The 24,005-nt window shown below is 36.0% G+C and overlaps 1 protein-coding gene across 20 annotated transcripts in view; it reads right to left on the bottom strand.

Annotated features, from left to right (window-relative positions):
• RIF1 (replication timing regulatory factor 1) overlaps positions 1-24,005 on the bottom strand; it is a 160,559-nt gene that overhangs the window by 98,513 nt on the left and 38,041 nt on the right. For 11 of the 20 annotated variants that reach the window (XR_008624503.2, XR_008624504.2, XR_010109388.1 and 8 more), the window contains exons 21-35: positions 20,386-20,485; positions 16,946-17,210; positions 15,478-15,520; positions 14,137-14,339; positions 13,187-13,286; positions 11,975-12,094; positions 10,814-10,965; positions 9,785-9,865; positions 9,641-9,695; positions 5,958-9,197; positions 3,929-4,075; positions 3,526-3,603; positions 3,321-3,436; positions 2,970-3,023; positions 2,213-2,366 (exon numbers count right to left, since the gene is read on the bottom strand). Coding sequence is in view for 11 of the 20 variants with exons in the window: in XM_034954272.3 (XP_034810163.1) it covers positions 2,213-2,366; positions 2,970-3,023; positions 3,321-3,436; positions 3,526-3,603; positions 3,929-4,075; positions 5,958-9,197; positions 9,641-9,695; positions 9,785-9,865; positions 10,814-10,965; positions 11,975-12,094; positions 13,187-13,286; positions 14,137-14,339; positions 15,478-15,520; positions 16,946-17,210; positions 20,386-20,485 (4,908 nt within the window). In the remaining 9 variants the exon portion in view is untranslated. The remainder of the gene's footprint in view (positions 1-2,212; positions 2,367-2,969; positions 3,024-3,320; positions 3,437-3,525; positions 3,604-3,928; positions 4,076-5,957; positions 9,198-9,640; positions 9,696-9,784; positions 9,866-10,813; positions 10,966-11,974; positions 12,095-13,186; positions 13,287-14,136; positions 14,340-15,477; positions 15,521-16,945; positions 17,211-20,385; positions 20,486-24,005) is intronic. The other 9 variants (XR_008624506.2, XR_010109391.1, XM_014343978.4 and 6 more) reach the window with 3 other exon arrangements.

The following is a 24,005-nucleotide window of genomic DNA, read 5'->3' as shown; positions in this document are numbered from 1 at the left end:
TTTTCAAGGAGAACTACAAACCACTGCTCAATGAAATAAAAGAGGACACAAACAAATGGAAGAACATTCCATGCTCATGGATAGGAAGAATCAATATTGTGAAAATCGCCATACTGCCCAGGTAATTTATAGATTCAATGCCACCCCCATCAAGCTACCAAGGACTTTCTTCACAGAATTGGAAAAAACTACTTTAAAGTTCATATGCAACGAAAAAAGAGCCCGCATTGCCAAGTCAATCATAAGCAAAAAAGACAAAGCTGGAGACATCATGCTACCTGACTTCAAACTATACTACAAGGCTACAGTAACCAAAACAGCATGGTACTGGTACCAGAACAGAGATATAAGCCAATGGAACAGAACAGAGCCCTCAGAAATAATACCACACAGCTACAACCATCTGATCTTTGACAAACCTGACAAAAACAAGAAATGGGGAAAGGATTCCCTATTTAATAAATAGTGTTGGGAAAACTGGCTAGCCATATGTAGAAAGCTGAAACTGGATCCCTTCCTTACACCTTATACAAAAATTAATTCAAGATGGATTAAAGATTTAACTGTAAGACCTAAAACCATAAAAGCCCTAGAAGAAAACCTTGGCAATACCATTTGGGACATAGGCATGGGCAAGGACTTCACGTCTAAAACACCAAAAGCAATGGCAACAAAAGCCAAAATTGACAAATGGGATCTAACTAAACTAAAGAGCTTCTGCACAGCAAAAGAAACTACCATCAGAGTGAACAGGCAACCTACAGAATGGGAGAAAATTTTTGCAATCTTCTCATCTGACAAAAGGCTAATATCCAGAATCTACAAAGAATTATTCAACCTCAAAACGGAAATTTTTGAGGATAAACCTTGAAAACATTATGCTAAGTGAAAGAAGCCATTCACAAAAGATCACAAGTTGTACGACCCCACTTTTATGAAATATCCAGAATAGGCAAATCTATAGAGGAAAAGTAGGCATTGGCTGGACAGTGGAAATGAGGAGTGATAGCTAATGGGTCAGTGTTTCTTCTCTGGGTGATAAAAAAAAAAAGATTCAAAATTAGATCATGGGCAATATTATTTAACTCTGTGAATATATTAAAAACTAACTGCACACATAGGGTAGGTGAATTTTACACAATGTAAATCATACCTTAATGAAGCTGTTAAAGAAAACCTAATTCTCATAGACTTTCCCAAGACCCATGGAAACTGAGTAAGAAAATACTTTAGAAACTAAATTCAATCTGTGAGACAGAAAATTACTAGTAGTACTGGTTTTCTGAGTAACCGGTTAATGAATGTTTAGAAGATCACAAATAAGTTAATATAAAATCAAGGACCTTCAAGAATACAGCAGAAGTCTTCAGTGGCTGGCAAACCCCAGGTCTGAGAAATTCTGATTCAGAACACTGCTTATTCTATTTTTCATTTATTCAAAACTTCTGATACAGGTTGAGTATGCCTACTCCAAAAATGGAATCTTTTTTGGATGGAATGGAATCCAAAATTTGAAGCTTTTTGAGCACTGACATGATGCCCAAATGCTCTAATGAGCGTTGTGGATTTACAGATTAGGGCTGCTAAACTGGCAAGTAGCTGCATAATGCAAATATCTCAAAATCGAAATAAATCTGAAGTCCAAAACATTTCTGGTCCTAAGCAATTCAGATAAGGAATACTCAACCTGTAGTGTCAATGGATAGAGGGTCTCTGAATGGGTTTCAGTAGGCTGTGAATCCTTCTGAAATTATATACAAAATTTTCTATACAGTTTTACAGCAGGGAAGAATCTTAGCTTTCATCAGAATCTTGAAAAATGCCCATGACCCAAAATATTCATGTGCACAATACTGACAAAAAGGAAAACTAAGAAAAATAAGTCACAAATGTGGTAGGCATCAAAATCAAAATACTGTGACCTACAAATCTGTATGGTTTTGGTAGATGTTTGGATTTGAACATCTAGGTTTTAGCAGTAGCAGCCATGGAATCAAATACCGAATGGTGGAAATGAGAGAGAGAAGGGGATGAACAGAATTTAATGAAAAAACAATTTAAAAATTTATCTGAGGTGCAATGCATAAAGACAGTATAAAATAAATGAATCAATTTCCCTGTGCCATTATGAAGTGATCTTTTAACAAACTTCTGTAACTGTACTGCTACATCATTTATTAATATACATCGTAGCTAACATCTAAGTTTTTACCTGCTGCTCATGATATATTCTGAGAGCCTTTTTTACATTGGACACTTTTGGAGAACGGATAGGAAGAGTTTTTATTTCAGATGCTGTAAGAGTACTCAAATCACCAATAGTTTTTATATTCTTAGCTCTAATGAGTTGTCCCAGGCCTCTTGCCCTAAACAAAACAGAAACAGGAAATTATAATTATATAGTTTTATTTATATGCTATTTGCAAGGGTTTATCCAGTTGAATTTCCCCATTTAAGCTCAATCATAACTGAGGTTAGCCCACAGTGAAGACAGGCACATGTATGTGTAATTTAAAACAAAATTCGAATCTGATGTGTATGTCTGGTATAAGCAATAGTACTGGCAACTGAATGAGCCCACTGCGTGCCTTGTGCTTCTACATACATCTCATTAATAGATAATTCTTAAGTACACATAATCCCCTCCCCAACTTTAATCAGAAATGGACTTGGTATGTCTGATACATATTACTGAATCATTAAATTCCTCAGAGAAGTTTAAGAATACTTCATCTCCTATTGGGGATTATGCTATGACAGGGCAGCTTGATAATTCAGTTAAAGAGAAACTATCTCAAGGCATCACAAACTACCTGAAATAATTCTTTTAATCAAGATATAGTGAACGATCTACATGCACGCATTTAAGTTTCCAAGACTTAAAACATCAAGGAAACAAACTTCTAATTAGAAACAAAACAAAACAGCTGATGAACAAGTTTTATGTATGTGAGTCTCATGCTTCTTACATGTGATGACTTAACAGCTGTGTGGTTTTGCTGGTAATCTTTGTAAACTTCATCCTATAAAGTAGAAATGATATTCATATTCCTCATAAGGTTTATATTTGGATTAAACAAGATAATGATATAAGGGTTCAATGCAGCACCTGAAATATTATGCATACATCTTACTATACTAAATGTTTTTCATATTGCCTTATCTGGCCTACCTTCTCAGTTGCATTTTTATTTCAAAAATAAAATGTGTGAGAGAGTACATGCCAATCAATTCTAAACATGAGAACCAAGCAATCAGATAAGTCCTCTTAAATAAGTGGCATCTTGGAATATAAGCAAGAAGCCTAAATAACCACTTACCACATGTTTGATGTAATCTGAGGTAAAATGATGTCAACTGGTGCCACACAGTTCACCAATGGTGGGTAAACACTTTCTGTTGGGCATGGTATGGATTCTTTGGCCATTTCTGAAATCTTAGAATAAATTTCAGAAGCTGTTACACAGAGGTCAACTGACTGAACATGAAAATATAAAGTGACATGAAAACTAAAGCACTTCTTACTAAACACTTCTTTGAGCTCTTAAATTTAGGGCTACGTGATCCTGGGGACAGAAATCCTTTGGCTGAAGTGGTATTATGCTAGATAGAAGAAAGGAGAGAAAAAAACACTCAGAACCCTAGATGACTATAATTTTACAATTTTTACAACTTAGACTGCAATCATTTCTTTAAAATTTCAAAAAACATAAAAAGAGTAATCTACTACCTAATCAATTACTTGCTGGATCATTACTGCCTCTTACCACCTCTTCTCTTCCTTTCTGCTTACCGTGTAGCAGACAAAAGAATATATTTTAAACCAAGGAAGAAGTTTTTCACATATATAGTTCATTTTATGACACATCATGTACATGTAATTCTGTGTCGGTATACATATATATATATTTTAAAGCCTATAGCTTACCTTAGATTGTGTAGTAGGAGAAGTTTTAACACTTTTTCCTATGGGAGAACTATTGGAAGAATGAGACCTAACAATAGAGCACCGTCTATCAATGTCATCTGCCAATCCTGCTTGGTATATTGGATCTGCAAAGGAGACACGGCGAACCTGAAAACACAGGTCAGGATTTTACTTAACAAAATTAAAGTTTTTAAAAAATTACACCATAAATTTTCATTATGAGGTTACCCAAAAATAGAATGTGGGTTTAGAAAATTTATTTCACCAGAAGTCAGCTGCACAGTTCCTAGCGACTGCCTTCACAGATCACATTAACTCAATACCACAATTCACTCTAATTTTCTATATTTTAAACTGTCTCTGCATAATACCAAAGATTGTGAAAAAGGCACAGTAACAAAAACTTAACGAAGCCAGATGTGGCAGTTAAAAGTGTACGATCTGATTCTAGTAACTTTATGGGATTACCAGACTAGAAAGAAGACTGATGTAAAAACAGAAATGTGCCAGGCGCAGTGGCTCGCACCTGTAATCCAGCACTTTGGGAGACCAAGGCGGGTGGATCTCGAGGTCAGGAGTTCAAGACCAGCCTGACCAACATGGTGAAACCTTATCTCTACTAAAAATACAAAAATTAGCTGGGCTTAGTGGCACATGCCTGTAATGCCAGCTACTCAAGAGGCTGAGGCAGGAGAATCGCTTGAACTCGGGAGGCAGAGCATGCAGTGAGCCAAGATCATGCCACTGCACTACTCTGTCTTACAGACAGAGTAAGACTCCATCTCAAAAAACAAACAAAACAAAAAACAACTTAATCTCTAGATTCTCAGCAGAAGAATTTTCAGTGTATCTTGCAAAGTTCAGACACATGAATAAGAGTAACAGGGATTTTGAAAGAACATTTTTTTTTCTTTTTTTGAGAGAGTCTCGCTCTGTCGCCAGGCTGGAGTGCAGTGGCACAATCTCAGCTCACTGCGACCTCTGCATCCTGGGTTCAAGCAATTCTCCTGCCTCAGCCTCCTGAGTAGCTGTAACTACAGGTGTGCGCCACCATGCCCAGCTAATTTTTGTATTTTTAATACAGATGGGGTTTCTCCATGTTGGTCAGGCTGGTCTTGAACTCCCGACCCTCAGGTGATCCACCTGCCTTGGCCTCCCAAATCCCATGCCTGGGATTACAGGTGTGAGCTACCGAGCCTGGCCGAAGGAATACTTTCAAAGTGTTGTTTGTTGAAGGCAAAAAACAAGGTGTCATGTCTATATATTCATGCTTGTATATATAAAATGTATTCTACAATGAATAGCAGGTTCAAGTTCAAAATTAAGGAATGCCAACATCATACCTTTTCAGGATATCTATTTTGTTAAGTATAAGACAAGTTGAGTTACATAAATACATTTAACTTTTCCTATTTTTTTTATTCATTCATTCAACAAACTATGTGCAAGGCACAAGGCCTGAAGCTAAAGCAGATATATAGATAATCCATCTTTTCTAAAGTAAAAGATCTATAATTTAGCTGAGGAAATGGGGATATAAATAACTATAAATAAGATCACATCTACAAGTTGATGAAGGCACATGAGTTTTTTTTTTTTTAATTAGATATGGTCTGGAACATGTATGTAAAACGTAAAACAGCATAATGTTCCAACACACGACAACTACTAAATCTGCTTTATCAATGGCAGTGTTGCCTGCATTCCTAAATCTGTTTCCTCATGATATCATGGTATGGGGAGCAGAAAAGATGCTAGGAGCCTTATCAATTTTGCCAAAGGTGAACAATGTGCACAGCTGCATAAAGATCTTTAGTGTTGTAAAATGAAAGACTTATCTAAAAGGCTTCAGTCTCCTTTTTTCGAAACCTTTTCTTCTACCTACCTTTTCCCTAGCAACCATTATGGTAAATAATCAAATGAGTGGCCATATAATTGTAATATTTTGTCATTCACCAGAGCTCACTGTATGGCCAAAATATCCCAACCAAATACTGGGTTCCTTAATATTTAGCCTCATTCCCCTTACCTTATTAACAGGTGATGAGATTTCATCTTCTTGGGATCTTTTTAGTCCTCTCTTTAAAATGCTCGTAGACGGAGAAGCCAAAGGAGACCAGACACAGCGTGTCTGCATGCCACTAGGACTGTCATTTGCTGACACAAGTGAAGGATCAAGTTCCCTTAGTTTTTGAGGAGATGCATTATTGTCTTCTATTATTAGTTCAGAGATAGCTGTTCCAGATGCCAGACACTGTGATGGTTCCTCTACTTTCTGTGAAGTATGGTAATCTTCCTGTAAAATATCACTTTCCATTACCATTTGATTGTTATCTAATTTTTCTTCAGATTTACTATACTCAGTATTTGTTTCAGTTTTATTAGCGTCAATGATTCCTTCTTCAGTGCTCATTTCAACTGTGTCACAAACAAAGTTGTCCATTTCTGCAGTCAACATGTTTGTTTCAGCTTCATCAGGCTTTGAGGTTTTGGTAGTTATGCCCTCATTCTCTGTTTCACCATCATGGCCAGTTTCAGCCATTGCCTCACCGATCATCATTTCTTCATAATTTTTCATTTTGGTATTCGTTTCTTCAGATGAGTATAGATCAGATACATCATTTCCTCCATCTAGTTCCCCAGCTGCTGTTTGTTCAGAAATCTCAGTTTGAGCATTCAATTTTACAGGTGTAGTATTATCAGAAAGACTAATATCTGAATTAAATTCCTCAGTTGCTACTTCTTTGGCATTCAGTTTAGCTGTGTCTGCTTCAGAGTCATCATTTATTTTATAATTTTCTTCTATTGCTGCTTCTTCAGAAATACCAGTTTTGGGTCTCTCTTGTCCATGGAAGCTAGCTTCATTTCCTACATCCAATTCCATAGTTTTTGCTTTCTCTAGATTGGATTCTGTTACTTTACATGCATTTCCTTCAACAGCAACATTCTCTAGACTCAGTTCCATTTTTGGGGTTTCTTCTGGTTTTCCTTCTTTTGTCTCCAAAGATTCCTGTGAAACATTTTTCGAGTCTCCTAAACACGGGCCAACAGTTTTAAAATTTTCATTAGGTGACTCTTGGCTTTCAAGAGACATTGCTTCACTAGAATCCATATCACAAATTTCCTCTCTAAAGTTTACTATTCCAGAAGGAAGAGATTCTTGCATAGTGTTTTCTTTTGATTTGGTTTCAGAAACAATTAATGAATCATTAATAGTATCATTATCCTCTTTGAGACCCAAATGAAAATTCACACTATGATGTTCATCTAAAAATTGTCCTTCAGAATATGGATTAGCTTGAGAAGTTTCTGATGGGCTTACAGGTGCTTGCACATCTGCCTTTTTTGTTTCACTAATTTCTACGTCATTATTTTCTGTATTCTTTAACCCAATGAGTGACTTTTCCTGAGGTTGTGATTTTTCCCCACAGCAATCACAACCTTTAGATCTCCTCACCCTCCTACTTCTCTTGTGTTGGCATTCAAGTGTTTGAAAAGTTTTTTCTGAAAGCAAAGAAATATCTGATATCCCTATTTTTGAGGATTCTCCCAAACTACAATTATCAAAAGAGTCTCGCTTATGTAATCTCTTAATGGCATTTCTAGTCCTTAGATTTGATTCTGGCACAGGTAGACTTGTAAAGGAATATTCTGCATATTTGCTAGTTTCATTTTTTTCCTCACACACATTTGGTAAATCATCAGGAACTTGCAACAAATCTGAAGTTACTGTAGAATCCTGACATATTACAGTACTACTTTCATCTTGTTTTTCACAAATCGGAGATTTTATGCTTACATCTTCTTCAGAACTTGCTTTATAATCATGTGACTGATTTTCAGCTTTTATACATTCCTGTTTCACCACTTTCTCTTCTTGATCTTGAATGTCAACACTTTCATTGCTTTTGTTTTTCCATTTTCCAGATCTCTTCTTCCTAGAACCTTCTTCTTTTGCCTCCGAACTATCAGATTCTGAGTTTTCAATGCTGGAAAGCAAACCCTGAGATGCTCTTCTAGTTTGATACCGTGTTCGGCCTCTGACTAGTTTCTCAGAGGACTTATCTACAATGTCCTGGGTACCATCCCCCTCAGACTTAATGTTCTCAGGGTCTGCCTTTTTTTTATTTTGTTCAGTTTCTGCATTAGCACTAGTTTCCCCAAGAGTCTTCTCATGTAAATTACTTCCTTTCTCAATTAAATTCTCCTGTAGAGTTTGTTCAGCAATCAGTTTTTGTTTAGGTAACACATCATCTTTTATATGCAATGGACTCTTCTGAAGAGGTTTTTCTTCTTCCTTACGTCGTTCCTTTTTTTGATGATTATTTTCCTTATCTTGGCTTTCAGTGGTAGACTCTACCACTTCTGAACGTCGCCTTGAAGACCGTCTAAGGGTTTTCTGATTTGGAGTTATCTGAACCTGACTATCCTCATTTACCATTTGATCTGCTGATATTACTACTGGGGGTGTATTCTCTTTGGATTCCAAATTAATTTCTACATTTTTCTCCTCTACAGTATTAGTTTCCAATAATACAGCATTTTCCATTGTTGCTGCTTTAAGCTTTGTATTGTCATGCTCCACTGTAGATTCAGAAAGATGAACCTGATTATCTGACACACATTCTGTTTGATTAAGCAAACCAGGTGGGTTATTTTCTAAGACTACAATGCCTTCAACAGATTCCTCAGTATTTTTCTCCGGCTCAGATCTCATTAAGGGCTTAGACCTTTTATTCCCTGTTTGTTCAGCTTTACCAGCTCTCCGGCTTGATCTCTTAGTTCCATTCACTATTTTTTCAGAATCAGATTTTGAAAAAGTCCCTTCTCTTTGCTTTGCTTTTGGTAGAAAATCTGTTTTAATCATGGTTTCCTGGTTATTTTTCACTGTAACAGTTGATGAAATATTATTCAAGGGGGATGGACTAAAAGGTCTATTTTCTGAACCATCAAACTTCTCCAAAGTAATAAAGGTTTGCCTCCGACTTGTAGGGTATGGGGGAGTTCCAGCAACAGTGGTATTAGAAATTGAACTACTGCTGACAACGAAAGAATTTTCTGTACTAGATGCACATTCAGTTGATGTTTTCCTTGATGAAATTAAAGCTTTTTTTCTTTCATCATTATTACTGTTCGACATTTCTGGACTGGTTTTGTCAAGAGAACCACACTCATTATTCGAAAGGGAGGCCTTTTCAAGATGTTCAGCCATACCACAGTCTTCCGTGACATCTTGAGGAATGACAATGTCACTGTCCATTTGCTCCTCCTGCACAGAAATATATACATATATATACACACACAGATTAATAACCAGCAACCGAGTTTGACTTTCTGGGAAAACTTTAGTGTAAAACTTTGGTAACCCAAAGATAATCACTGACATTCAATATATGGCAACTATTCCAAAGTTAGTGGTAGATACCTAACAGTTTGTGTTCCTAATTGTAAATATTCAAGAAAAGCCAAGTACATTTATTTTATACACACATACACACACACACACACACACACACACACACACACACACAGACTAGTGTCTGCTGATATTCTGCTAGTATCTGAATGGGAGTTAAAAGGAAATCATACAATAAATCTACAATAAATTTTAAAATTAATAAAGGGAAGACCTACAGACATTTCAGCAGTTTAACAGACTGTATAATGGAAGGGTGATTCTAAAAAGCCCAAAATATGAAATGTCAAACATACCGTAATCATCATCTTAGAATCCTCCTTTGGTTTTCTGGTTAAAGTAGGAATTTCCCTGAAATAAATATTAGTAAGAATATTGTTTTTATAATTATTTGAAAATGAATAAAACAGATATAAAAGTTTGATGGCTTCTGTACTTACATAGGCTCTTCCTGACTATACTGAGTAAATAAGGTATCTTGGGAAACATCCAGATTATTATACATGGCAGGAATATCACACCTGAAAAAAACTATATATAAGTAACTTCAAAAACCAGATGATATTCTTACAATTAGAAATTAAACTTATGGCCAGGTACGGTGGCTCACGCCTGTAATCCCAGCACTTTGGGAGGTTGAGGTGGGTGGGCTGCTTGAGCTCAGGAGTTCAAGACCAGCATGGGCAACATGGCAAAATCCTATCTCTACAAAAAATAAAAAATTAGCTGGGCATGGTGGCGTGCATCTGCAGTCCCAGCTACTTGGGAGGTTGATGCGGGAAGATCACTTGAGCCCGGGAGGCAGAGACTGCAGTGAGCAGAGATCATGCCACTGCACTCCAGCCTGGGTAACAGAGAGAGACTCTTCTCAACAACATAAAACAAAACATAAAAAGAAACGAAAATTACAATTCTACTAAATTGTTATAAAATCATGACCTAAATGCGTATTTCCCACCTCAGAGAAGAAATTCAGTTTATAAATATTTGGTACATTACTAGGTAGCTTTATACATTATGAAATGCATTTATGTACAGTATAACTTTTGGCATTAAAATTTAGTACACGTGGCCGGGTGTGGTGGCTCACAGCTGTAATCCCAGCACTTTGGGAGGCCGAGGTGGGCGGATCACGAGGTCAGGAGATCAAGACCATCCTGGCTAACATGGTGAAACCCCGTCTCTACCAAAAGTACAAAAAAATTAGCCGGGCGTGGTGGCACATGCCTGTGGTCCCAGCTACTCGGGAGGCTGAGGCAGGAGAATGGCGTGAACCCGGGAGGCGGAGCTTGCAGTGAGCCGAGATGGCACCACTGCACTCCAGCCTGGGCAACAGAGTGAAACTCCGTGTCAAAAAAAAAAAAAAATTAGTACACATATTTTAGTTCTAAACACAAAGTTACACTTTTCTTGCATGAAATCTAAGCCTGAATACCAAATACCCAACTCAAGATAAAAGGCCTACAAACCGCTTTGTTTTGAGAACTTCTTTTTGATGATCAGTTAATATTCTTTCCTTTGCATCTTTTCCTTCTGGAGGTATAAACACAAAGTCAGTAGACTTTTCCTCTTCCAAAAGAATTTCACCCTTTACTTTTACAGATGAAGATTCAAGTTTCAGCTGCAGATTTGAAAAAATAAGCAAATATACATTTTAGCTTCCAAATTATTTTCCAATATTTCTATCACTCTCCTCTAATAATGACACCATTTTTCAATAGTGATTATGAAAGTTGATGATACTCATGATCCGTAATAAATTAGTACAATGTTCCCCACTTTCTTTCTGCCTCTAACAAATACTAAGAAAGTAGACAGTATTAAACCTCTTTACGAAGTAGGCAAGTCTGTGCTTAACTACAAAGTATGGACATAACCGTTTGTCAGGCTAACACATGGAAATGAACTGATTTGGCAGGAGGAGAGTATATTTGCAGCTCTCAAGTTGAGGCATGACTTAGTGAAAGTCGCCAATACAAAATGCCCTACATACAAGTAACTTTGGTACTACAATATTATCTTAATAAATGTTCATTGGAACCATTGCTTTAATTCTATTTATAGTTGCTACAAGAATGTGGCAGAGGTATTCTTAAAAAATAACACTTTTCTTTCATTTCACCAGGGCCATGGTCTCAAGATTCTAGAATAACCTTTACTGGAGGTCATGGAAGAGAGAACTGTTGTCTAAAAGTCAAGTTAACTGGCAACTGGCATGAGCTTAACATAGGTGTCTTATCTAGGCATTATTTATTTCTATTCAAAATATTAAGTTCTAAAATAACAATAATCCTAAACAAAAGTTCTAAAATATTTTCTCTTGTGCTACCTATTTTAGTCATTCATAACTAGTCTCATTCCATCTCAAGGGGGCTGCTGCCTGGAATAACTACATGTAACAGTTGCTAAGCATTACACAGAAACTTACCTTTCCTAAACAGGAATCATCACCCAAGGCTTCTGGGTTACCATGCTATCCTAGCAGTCTTTCTACATCAAATGCCCTCAATTCCCCTGCAATCCCAACCTTTATTTAGTCTTTTATAGTTCTTTCATCCAATTTTTAAAGTTGTATGTAAGTTACAATATACTTTATCTTAAAATTTTTGATTAAACTTTTGAAAACATACTTTGGCTGCTGGTTTCATATTTTCTTTTTTATTCTTTGTTTGTGCCAAAAATGAATCTCTTTTTCCATTTGATTTTCTCTCCATGCCACTTATCTTCACATTTAGTTGTGAATTTTCTGTCTGTTTTATTAAAAATGAAACAATTTCATTAAATAGAACGGTAATATTTTGCTTTTCCTTTTCACGTTTTGAAAATTCCTAACAAATAGTAATTGCAAATATTGTCAAAATTTTTCTAATTATTCAATCCCATAAAAATCAAAGAAAGGAAAGCCACTGTCTAATTCAATAGCAAATGGCTTTGGTGTCTCTTTAATAGTAGCTGTTTAATACCATTCAATTTTATGAATTCTGAAAATGAGACATGTCACATAAACACATAAAGTGAATTAAATTACTACATTCAAACACTCTACCTGTAACTGAAAATATTTCTAAGAGAATATTCAAAGCCATAGAACTTTAAACATTAAACAACTGAGGGTTAATAAAGCATGTATGACAGAGCGTATTTCCCCTCAACAGAATATATAGCTTTTACAGACCAAATTCCACTGAACTCTTTAACAAGTCTAACTGTTAGTTATCTAGTGGAAAATTTTTACTTCAGCCAAAAGCAAATGAGATACTTAGTTGGCTATAACAGTCTTTTTTCTCCCAAAGATTCTAAACAAAACTAGCTATACCCTAGCTGCTCCTGAATAGAAAAAGGTTTTCTAAGAACACTCTAGCTCACAAGTCTATAGTACCCGTGCCTTTAACTACTATATCTTCAGGCAGTAATCAAATATTATTAGCCAAAGAAACTTTGCTCCTAATGCGATGTGACAGCAAAGATTTATTTTTCTGATAGAAGAATTGAGAAAATCAATTTTTTAAAAATAAGAAAATGAACAGCAGCTCTGGCTTAGACATGGCTTAGTAACCATTATTTCCAGTTTTTCCAAAGCAACAATTATGTATTTTACTCTTTGTGAACAGCAGAGATGAGGTACCCGAGTTCAAAACAAATGATTAATGACAAGAATTAGAGATTATTTACATGAGAATCTCTAGTGAAAATCACAAAAGAAATTTCAGGCCACACAACTGACAATGTGGAAAAAGCCTATGTTACAAAACTCTTTTCTGTTCAGGTTCTACTTATTTATAACTTTCAACAAATAACTTAAATGTCCAAAAACAAATGAACAATAAAACCCCCCAACTTACTCCATCAGAATATGGTCCACTGGATTCCTCCATCATTTCAACAGTTTCCAAACCAGGCAACAGGAGCAGAAATTTTTGTTTGGCTTGTGTTAGTACTGGTCTTTAAAAAAGTACATAAAATATACACCTTAAGTCAAGTAGTACTGGTGAACACTGATGATCTGTTAACAACAGCACTTTAATTTTTAGAGCAGCAAAATACATCTTTATTTTTAAATAAAGACTGTTCCTTACTATGTGTATATAAAACTGAGAAAAATTAGGCAATTTTTATATTTTTCCCTGTACTTTTCTGAATTTCCAAATTTTTATCATGGAAAATTCCAATAAGAAGTAGAATATTATATAAAGTATTCATGTCTAGCTTTAATAATTATCCAGGCGGGGCACGGTGGCTCACACCTGTAATCCCAGCGCTTTGGGAGGCTGAGGCAGGCAGATAACGAGGTCAGGAGATTGAGACGATCCTGGCTAACACAGTGAAACCTTGTCTCTACTAAAAATACAAAAAATTAGCCAGGCAAGGTGGCACGCACCTTCAGTCCCAGCTACTCAGGAGGCTGAGGCAGGAGAATCACTTGAACCCGGGAGGCGGAGCTTGCAGTGAGCCCAGATCGCACCACTGCACTCCAGCCAGGGCGACAGAGTGAGACTCTATCTCAAAAAAAAAAAAAAAAAAAAAAAAATCATCTATTTCCTGTCCTCCTTGTCTCTTTTATTAAGGATAATTTAAACTGCTTTTCTTGGCTCCTGAAATCAAGGTTATTCTAAGCACCAATGAAAAGGTGAAATAATGTTTAATAATTATCATGTATTCCAAATGGTAATATTTCAACTAAGGAATCCTCTGTAACAATACCCCATAAGAAAAGATTATTTTGAATCAAACTATCAATTTATATGATCACAACAGAATAGTTAGTTGTATATAAGTTTTGTTGTTAGCATACTTTAACTCTTCAGGATAAACCAACATCATCACTTTAGCAAAAGTGGCATTCCAGAACTGAGCACTCTGTTTTCGAATCTGTTTATTCTTGTGCAGAAATATTATGCGTAATAGTGGGGAGAGTTGTTCAAGAAGTTCACTATCATAAGTTCCGGTGTAGCTGAATTGCAGACAAGCAATAATTTCTCCCAGTAGCTTTTCTAACTAGGAAAAATGAAAAAATAAAAGCAAAACATATACTAAATATTAACTCACAGAATATATGTTGCTATTTCAATTTTTAAAATTAAGACAATTTTAAACTAACCCCCACTGTTGCCTTAAATATATATCCCTCTTTATAACTCGACAAATTATCAGGTGAATTTGCTTTGGTTATTAATATTACAGTTCAATTTTGAACTTATTTTCTATTAACAAAAGAAATTATGTTTTTGTAATAATTATAACAAGATAAATAGTTACCTACATACGTTCACCTAGAAAACTTTGGGTCCAATCGCCATCATATACAAAGGGATGAGCTAAGAGTTGATTAACTAGGCTGGGCTCGGTGGTTCACGCCTGTAATCCCAGCACTTTGGGAAGCCAAAGCGGGCAGACTGCTTGAGCTCAGGAATTTGAGACAAGCCTGAGCAACATGGCAAAACCCCGCCTCTACAAAAAATACAAAGATTAGCCAGGAGTGGTGGTGTATGCCTGTAGTCCTAGCTACTTGGGAGGCTATGGTGGGAGAATCACCTTGAGCCCAGGAGGGCAGGGGTGTGGTAAGCCGTGATCGTGCCACTGCACTCCCAGCTGGGTGAGATTTTGTCTCCAAAAAAAAGTTCATTACTTAACATGAATTTAAAGTATTAAATCCTTAAAAAAAAAAAAAAACCCTGTAAATGTGTTCATATGGTGTTATTAAATGTCCATTAAAAATGAAGAACAGGACAAGCGTGTTGGCTCACACCTGTAATCTTAGCACTTTGGGAAGCCGAGGCAGGCGGATCACTTGAGGTCAGGAGTTCGAGACAAGCCTGCCCAACATGGTGAAACCCTGTCTCTACTAAATACACAAAAAATCAGCTGGGCGTGGTAGCATGTGCCTGTACTCCCAGCTACTCAGGAAGCTGAGGTGGGAGAATCACTTGATCCCAGGAGGTGGAGGTTGCAGTGAGCCGAGATCCTGCCACTGCACTCCAGCTTGGGTGACAAGAGCGAAATGCTGTCTCCAGGAAAAAAAAAAAGAAGGAATAACCCCTTTAAAAATCAGCAGAATTATGTTTAAGAAAATTATCTAAACTCTATCATTTTCTCATCATGAAAGTATGGTTTATGGAGAATTGTCTATTTTTACCTTGTTGTTCAGAGAACTATATACTTTAGGAACTTCATCAAGCCTAGGAAGGATAAAATAGAATACCATTTATATTTCTGCAAGTTAACACTGTACTATCTATCAAGCTAATCCTAAGAAAAAGGTAATAAAGACATAATAAATATAAATTGATGATATAAAAAGGTGCCCAAAGACTTAACAAGTAAAAAACTCAAATGCTAAATATTAAGCATAAAACCATCCCATCTTTGAAAAATGAATCACAGAAAATATCTACAATAAACCTCAAAGTAATAATCATATTAACTGCTTGTTTCTGTACATTTCTTTTAGGCATTACTTTTGATGAAATATAGACTTAAAGATTTTCAAAGAAAAGTTCATGGATTTGGAGGTTGTATCGTACTTTATAAAATCTGTTCCTAAAACTCTGTTAATTTATGAAAGATAAACTGTCTTCTGAATGAACCACACAAGCTTGCTATAAAGAATATTCATGAATCCTTTCAAAATGCTTGTACGAGTTTGTTACTGAGGCTTTTTTTTTCTTTCAGGTTTTAAAGCACTGCTTGCTTCGATTCAAATAAAGGGTGATGCAAAATTAATTCAATTTTTTGGAGACCAATTCAGACACATAAATGTGTATACCCAGAAATAGTGGCAAATGTGGGCAATGATTTATGTATAAATAATGTTCAATTGTTATGAGGGAGAACACTAGAAAAACATGTATGTCCACCAATCAGAAATTGGGTAAAAAGTTTAACAGAATCACATGTAGACATTTTTAAAAATGAGATTCTCATGTATATGGTACAAAGACAGAAATCCCTCAGTATCCATGGGGTATTAGCTGGGCATGGTGGCGGCTAATTCCAGGACCACCCTCCTGCCAAGATACCAAAATCCATGGATGCTCAACACTCTAATATAAAACAAATTGTATTTGCATGTAACCTAAACACATCCTCCCATATGTTTTAAATCATCTCTAGATTCCTTATATCTAATACAATGTAAATAATTGTCATATTGTATTTATTTGCATTCATTTTATTCTTTTTAATTTTTCTAAATATTTTTGATCCAGGGTTGGTTGAATCCATGAATGCAGAACCCATGGATACAAACAGCCAACTGTATTAAGTGCATACCATATAATTAATTGCAAAACAGCATGCCAAGTAAGCTTTCCTATCTATCATGCATTTAATAGGTAGGCTTGTTTGCATAAACAATTCTGAAAAGGTAAGCATTGAAAAGCAAAGGGAAAGGGAAGTAACAGGCAAAATAGAAAGACTTCCAATTTCTCTCTCATATTTCTATACTATTTTAACTATCTTTTCAACAAAAGTGTAGTTTATTATCCTCTCCACAAAATTGTCATGACTACCATCTACAACACAGCTGATTAAAAAATAAAAGTTGCTACCTATATTTAAATTGTATACATTTAATTCAAAGCTACTTAGCCCAAAATACTTACTTTGAGTTTTCATAAAATAATGCCAGAGGTCTTGTTAAAGTTGCAAATATTTTTCGGATCATAGAAGGCAAAGAAATATGTCCAAGTACACTGGAAATAATGCTGGTGATTGAGTTGCCAATAGTGAAGAGGGTATCGGAATGTGCTTCCTTGAAGCTCAGTGCGTGGAAAGAATAGATCACTTTCACAATAAGTTTAAATAAAGAAGTCAATTTCCCTAGGGGCTCATTCTTCTTTTTGGACCAATCTGAAGGTCTCTGTGGTGCTAAAAACAAAAACTGAATTAATTAAAAACTCAAATAAATTGAAAATAGGAGTCACTGTCCACTTTTACAATTTATAGCTCACATTTAAATGTTAGATACATCAAATACATGTCCGTTTGCTGACTGACACCCCAAACAAATCATAACATAATGTACCATTAATGGATAAGTATCACTAGAACATTATCTTTACAAATGAGAATGGGAGACGAAAACTACTTGGCGGATCATGAATATCAATTCCAGAAAAACAAGTTCATTTTTTCTTAGGAATTATAAAATGCATCTCAAACTTTAATTTTACATTTCATAAAAATTTCAACAAGTAATATGCAAGAAAGTACTAAATTACATAAGATAGGTTCCAAATTTAAATTTTGAAAGTTAGTTTTAAAAACAAAAAATTTCCACTAAGAATGACGGACCATTTTTTTGCTCATCTATAGTACATTGATCCCTACAAATAACATTGAACAAGTCAGAGATACAAAGCTGAGAAAGAATGCAGTAAGTCTACTATTTCCTAGATATAAAGAAAAAGATTTGTCCTAAAAGTACTGTCTGATTTTTTGTACCCTTAGATCTGTAAACATCTACCTAGAAGAATAAACCCACATAGCTCTTGCCCAAAAAATTTACCCATTCCAAAATTACTTGTTTCTCTCACTCAATCCATTCTTTTAAGGAATGAGATCTCAAATTTAACAGAAAACGAATGCTTAATTAAAATTAATCTCATATGGTAACATGAAAAACAAGTGTTGCTACTAAAAGGAAGTTGATCTTTCTCCTTGGAATCAATTTTTCAGACATTTATGTACACTGAAAAACTATATCCAGAAATTCCCTGACAGAATGCTCAGGTGAGGTGACAGCCATTATGTCAGGAGACTGGTTACATACAAGTGAATGATCAAGTTGTAAATACATTGAGGGTAATGAAAACCAGGTTTCTCACTATTAGAGACAGTAGAGAAAAATACAGAAAAGGAATGAATAGCATAATCCATGTGATATTAGATGGTAAATGAAAGTGTATCTAGAGAAACAAGCAATAATTGTGCCACAGTAAGTATTTAGTAATTAACCTTACAGTGGAATACCTGGCAGATGCCATCCTCAAACAAACAGGAAGTGTTAACATCACCAGTAATGGGAAAATAATGAATTGAAAAAGAACTACAGCATTATTTCTGTGGTACTCCAGTAATGAATGGACCCTGAATCTAATCTTAAAGCAATATGGTAATCCCAGATTGAGAGACTCTAAGAAAGTAAAATTGCCTTTTTTTTTTTTTTGAGACAGAGTCTAGCTCTGTTGCCCAGGCTGGTGGAGTGCAGTGGCATGATCTCAGCTCACTGCAACCTCTGCCTCCTGGGTTCAGGAGATTCTCCTGCCTCAGATTCCCAAGTAGCTGGGACTACAGGCGTGCACCACCATGGCTTGCTAATTTTTGTATTTTTAGTAGAGACAGGTTGTAGCCCTGTTGGCCAGGCTGGTCTAGAACTCCTGACCTCAGGGGATCCACCCACCTCGGCCTCTCAAAGTGCTGGTATTACAGGCGTGAGCCACTGCACCCAGCCTAAAGTTGTTTTTTGAAAGACATAAAAGACAAGACTGAGGAACTGTTCCAGGTTGTCAACTTGTCTAAAACTATACCTTAAAATGGTTCAGAAGGGAAAAAGAATAAAATGTATATTCTGAGGGGAGGGGGGAGCAGATAAGATAAATGCAATCAACCATTAATTGAGAAACCTGAGTAAAGGAATACGAAGTTTCCACATAAACTCTTGCAATATTTCTCTAAATTTGAAATCTTCACAATGTAAGTCACCAAAAAATCCCAAGGTGATCCTGATAATAACAATTTCCTTTCGGTTAGTCTTAACATTGTTTCCCCTTCTCAACTTCTTTTAAAAACCTCCCCATTACCCAAATTTTACAGCAAGAGAACTCTGGCTCTGTTTTGCATGGACACGGAGTGGAAAAGACATTTGTAACTGTGGGTTCCTGAATTGGATATTCGGTTAAATCTAATTTCAGAAGTACCAACATAGGTAAAATTATGTCAAAATGAGACTGATCATCTTCGCTCTATGAAACTTCAGTGGCTTATAATTTCTGACATCATCTGTTATATAATCTTGGTAAACTTATGATTTTCAGAGATAAGCCTATTTTTCTGACACACTGAGGTAATCATATTAGGTCCTGGTCAGCCCAAGAGGAGAGCTAAGATCAGTATGTCAAGAACATTTATAACCTATATTTCCACGGCACTCAGGCCGGGATGCTCTGACCTATAATATACTTCAGGAGCTTAACATGTTACTCCATATTGCTACTTAGTAAAAATTCAAAAACCAAAAAAGATTCTAAGAATGTTTTAGAAAACTCATCAATGGCAAATCTTATTGTTAGATAATTTTATGTTCCTAATCTTTAAACAAGAATAATATATCTCAACATCAACTAACATTTTTCATTAATGACAGATTATCACTACCTATATGGTAGGAACATATAAACATAGGTGGATATATCTGACTTCAATGAATCAATGAACAGATTTTAAAAACTATTTGCTACAAAATAACTTAAAACTAACCAAGGCATATGGTTTTAAAAATCACGCAACTTGTTATGATCCCAAATTGTACAATTTTAATCATTTAATTACCATGTTTCAGGTAAACGATGAGTTAAACTTTGTAACATTTCTGGAAAAAAATAACCAATTAACTGATCCCATTGTTTTCTTTTAAATTATAATGTCAATTCAATGACTATTTTAAATCAGGCTTGCAAATAAAAACATTTTAAGTTATGTCTAAGTTTCTTGTCCAGATAATCCTTCATACCAGATGGAATGACTAAAACCATTTGTACTATTAGGCAATCTCTAATTAGAATAGTATTTATCTTTCTGCGTTGTAAAAAGGAGTAAAGAAATTTTGTGTGATAGAGATAAGAGAATGATACAGAGCATATGAAAATTAAAAAGAAAAAAGAGAGAGAACATGTATGAAAGCTCCTAGCATAGTAACTAACATGGTTAAACAAGATCAAAAGTTAGTAAAATGAGGTGGCAAAGGTATTAGGACTTCCCCTGGCAAAGTTCAGTACTGCTTATGAAATACTGGACAAACAAAGGTTAAAAAATACATACTTACATTTAACTTTGGGCTGATATTTAATATTATATGGTGAGAAGTCAATGCAATCAACCATTACAGTAATAATATAAATAATTCTATCCACGAACAACAAATTCTAGGGAAGAAAGTACCACTGTTAGAAACATTCAAGTACTGGAACAGTATTCAACAAGAGTAAGCAACATGAAAAAATATAAGACTGTTACTCCCATATATCCTATGTAACACACATGCCACAGCTTACAGTACATTAAGTGCAGCCACCCACGGCTTAACAGAGATCCATCCATTGTGAAAAATGGGTCATCGGGCAATTTCATCTTGTGAGAACACAGTGTACTCACACAAACCTAGATGACACACACACCTATATAGTCTGTTGTTCCTAAGCTACAAACACATAGCCTAGGCACCTGTATAGGTGTGTAGTTACTATACTGAATACTCTAGGCAACTGTAACAAAATGGTATGTATTTGTGTATCTAAGCATCGAAAAGACACAGTAAAAATACCGTATTACAACGTTCTGCTTAGGATATGTAGCACTAGATTTGCGGTCTGTTGTTGACTGACACATTGTTATGAGGCACATGACCATACATGATTACAAATCTTTTTCAGTTAACTGCTGAGTCAAACACTGTACTTTCTCTTCCTCAATATTTAAGAAAAATAATTCACTTTTAAGATCCCCATAAAAGCCATCATATCAACCAATAAACTGAGATTGGAAATACTAAGATCACAGATTCTCTATCAAACTCCTCTTGAAAATTATGAAGTAAAAGTTTTCACTAAACCCAGTGAAACAAAACATAAAAAGAAGTTGCTGGCCAGGACTGGTGGCTCACGCCTGCAATCCCAGCACTTTGGGAGGCTGAGGTGGGTGGATCACCTGAGGTCTGGAGTTCGAGACCAGCCTGGCCAACATGGTGAAACCCCGTCTCTACTAAAAACACAAAAATTAGCCAGGCGTGGTGGTGAATGCTTGTAATCCCAGCTACTCGGGAGGCTGGAGCAGGAGAACTGCTTAAACCCGGGAGGCGGAGGCTGCAGTGAGCCGAGTTCACACCATTGCACGCCAGCCTGCGACAGACCGAGGCTCCATCAAAAAAAAAAAAAAAGAATTATTGCTCAGGACGGTGTTTTTAAAGACACATTTGACACAAATTTTCAAGAAGGTGTAATAAATTTCAAGCTAGTAGAATTTAAGAAAAAGGCAGTAACAAGGAACACATTACAATGAAAATATCAGTAGTCATTAATCTCTAATGTATAACAATATGGCATCAAAGTATTTAATGAACATGTTAATATACAGCAAATTCATAATCAGGGAGATACCTGATCCCAAGTGTCTTATAAATAAACAATTATAAAACTACATTATCACAGTTATAACACAGGATGAATTCCAAAATTAGAAGTCCTAGATGATCCTCTCTGATCACAATACAGTAAAATAAAAAATTAATGATAAAATAGCAACACATATCCATAAAAAATTCTCAAATTACAAAGCACCCTTCCAAGTTCCCTGGTGCTATTAAAAAAAAAAAAGGGGGGCATCAAAGGCTGGGTGTGGTGGCTCACACCTGTAATCCCAGCACTTTGGGAGGCCAAGGCAGGCGGAATCGCCTGAGGTCAGGAGTTAAGACCAGCCTGGCCAACATGGAGAAACCCCGTCTCTACTAAAAATACAAAATTAGCCAGGCGTGGTGGCACACGCCTTTAATCCCAGCTACTAGGGAGGCTAAGGCAGGAGAATCACTTGAACCCGGAGGCAGAGGTTGCAGTGAGCCGAGATCGCACCACTGCACTCCAGCCTGGACAACAAGAGTGAAACTTGGTCTCAAAAAAAAAAAAAAAAAAAAAAAAGGCATCAAAGTAGTCTATATGATCACTGATGGCAGTAATCAAAGTCTTACATGCATATGTTTGAAAAAAGCTTTAAAACAAAACCATTCAATGTATGTAAAGACAAAGAAAAGTAAAAAGCTGTGTAGTAATGCTCAATAAAATAAAACTACATGCTGTTTTCCTTGGTAGACTTAGATAAGCCTTTAATTACCAAGTCCAACCAAGAAAAGAGAAGACTTCAGAACAAAAAGGTTGGTGGGCTTGGCATCACGTAGTCCAACCCACTTGGGAGGTTGAGGCAGGATGACTACTTGAACCCAGGAGGTGGAGGCTGTAGTGTGGTGGTGCCTGTGAATAGCCACTATACTCCAGCTTGGGCAACACAGCAAGACCTCATCAAGAAAGAAAGAAAAGAAAGAAAAAGAGAGAAAGAAAAAAGAATACAACTGTAGATATGGCATTCCTCTTACACTATATAAATTGGTGAAGAACAGTTTTCTAAATCATTCTAAGAGGTCACTATTGCCATAATACAAAAATTGAACAATGAGAACTCCAATATCACTAATGAAGATATACATGCAGAAAAAAACATTAATCCTATGATAATTTAAAAGAATAGCACTGTAACCGAGAAGTGTATCCCAAAAACACATGATTCAATACAAGGAAGTATGTAAGCAACAACTTTTATGTCCTTCAGCAACAAGCAAGTATGAGGGAAGAACAGACCCATTTATAATGTTAAAAAACAGCTTAAAAAAAATAATCAAGTTAGGTTAACTTTAGAAGACCTAAATAAACACAAATCCCTGGAAGGAACAATTTGATTAGAAAGACGTAAATTCTTTTCCGAATTAATCTGTGAATTCACCCTTATCAAAGCCAAGCAAAATCTCAACAGGGTATTTTGTGAAATTTGACAGACTCCAAGTTTCTTCTGGAAAAGAACAAAGGGAGAAAGCCTAACTAAGACCATTTTTTAAAGGTGATAACTGAGGGTCAACCTTCTTCTGATCAGTTATAAAAACCTGCACATTGTTTATTCAGTAGACAGATCCCAGAGATAATCACCATCATGACAGACAATGTCCCTAACCTCATGGAGTGTGGGTGAAATAACATAATAAAGTACAGAAATAAACAATTTCGAGACAGTACTAAAAAGGAAATAAGATGCTATACAACAAAAATAAACAAGCGCGATTAGGTAAGTCCTTTGGAAAAGGAAGCAGAAACCTCACGGGTAGTGTAAGGAGCTCAGATTTTTATTCCAAATCTAACAAAACACTATAATACTTCAAGAGTGACAAGATCTGATTTACATTTTTAAAGTCACTCCGACAAATACAATTAGAATTGTGCTAATAACAAGTAGAGGATATGTATATAAATCCATTTAAAACACTAAAACAATGAACATCTAACTATGGGTAGTGATTATTACTGATGAGAAGACGTGTGAAGGGGAATTTGCTTTGTTGTTTGTAATCTTTTACAATAAGAACTGTCATTTTTGGCTGGGCCCGGCGGCTCACACCTGTAATCCCAACACTTTGGAAGGCTGAGGTGGGCTAATCACCTGAGGTCAGGAGTTCAAGACCAGCCTGGCCAACACGGTGAAACCCCCTCTCTACTAAAAATACAAAAATTAGCCAGGCATGGTGGTGCACACCTGTAGTCCCAGCTACTAGGGAGGAGAATCACTTGAACCTGGGAGGCAGAGGTCATAGTGAGCCCATATTGCACCAATGCACTCCAGCCTGGGTTGTCG

The sequence above is a fragment of the Pan paniscus genome, chromosome 13 (assembly GCF_029289425.2).
Source record: "Pan paniscus chromosome 13, NHGRI_mPanPan1-v2.0_pri, whole genome shotgun sequence".
NCBI lineage: Eukaryota > Metazoa > Chordata > Mammalia > Primates > Hominidae > Pan > Pan paniscus.
The sequence above is the reverse complement of the archived record's forward strand: the minus strand, read 5'-3'. Positions and strand labels throughout refer to the sequence as shown.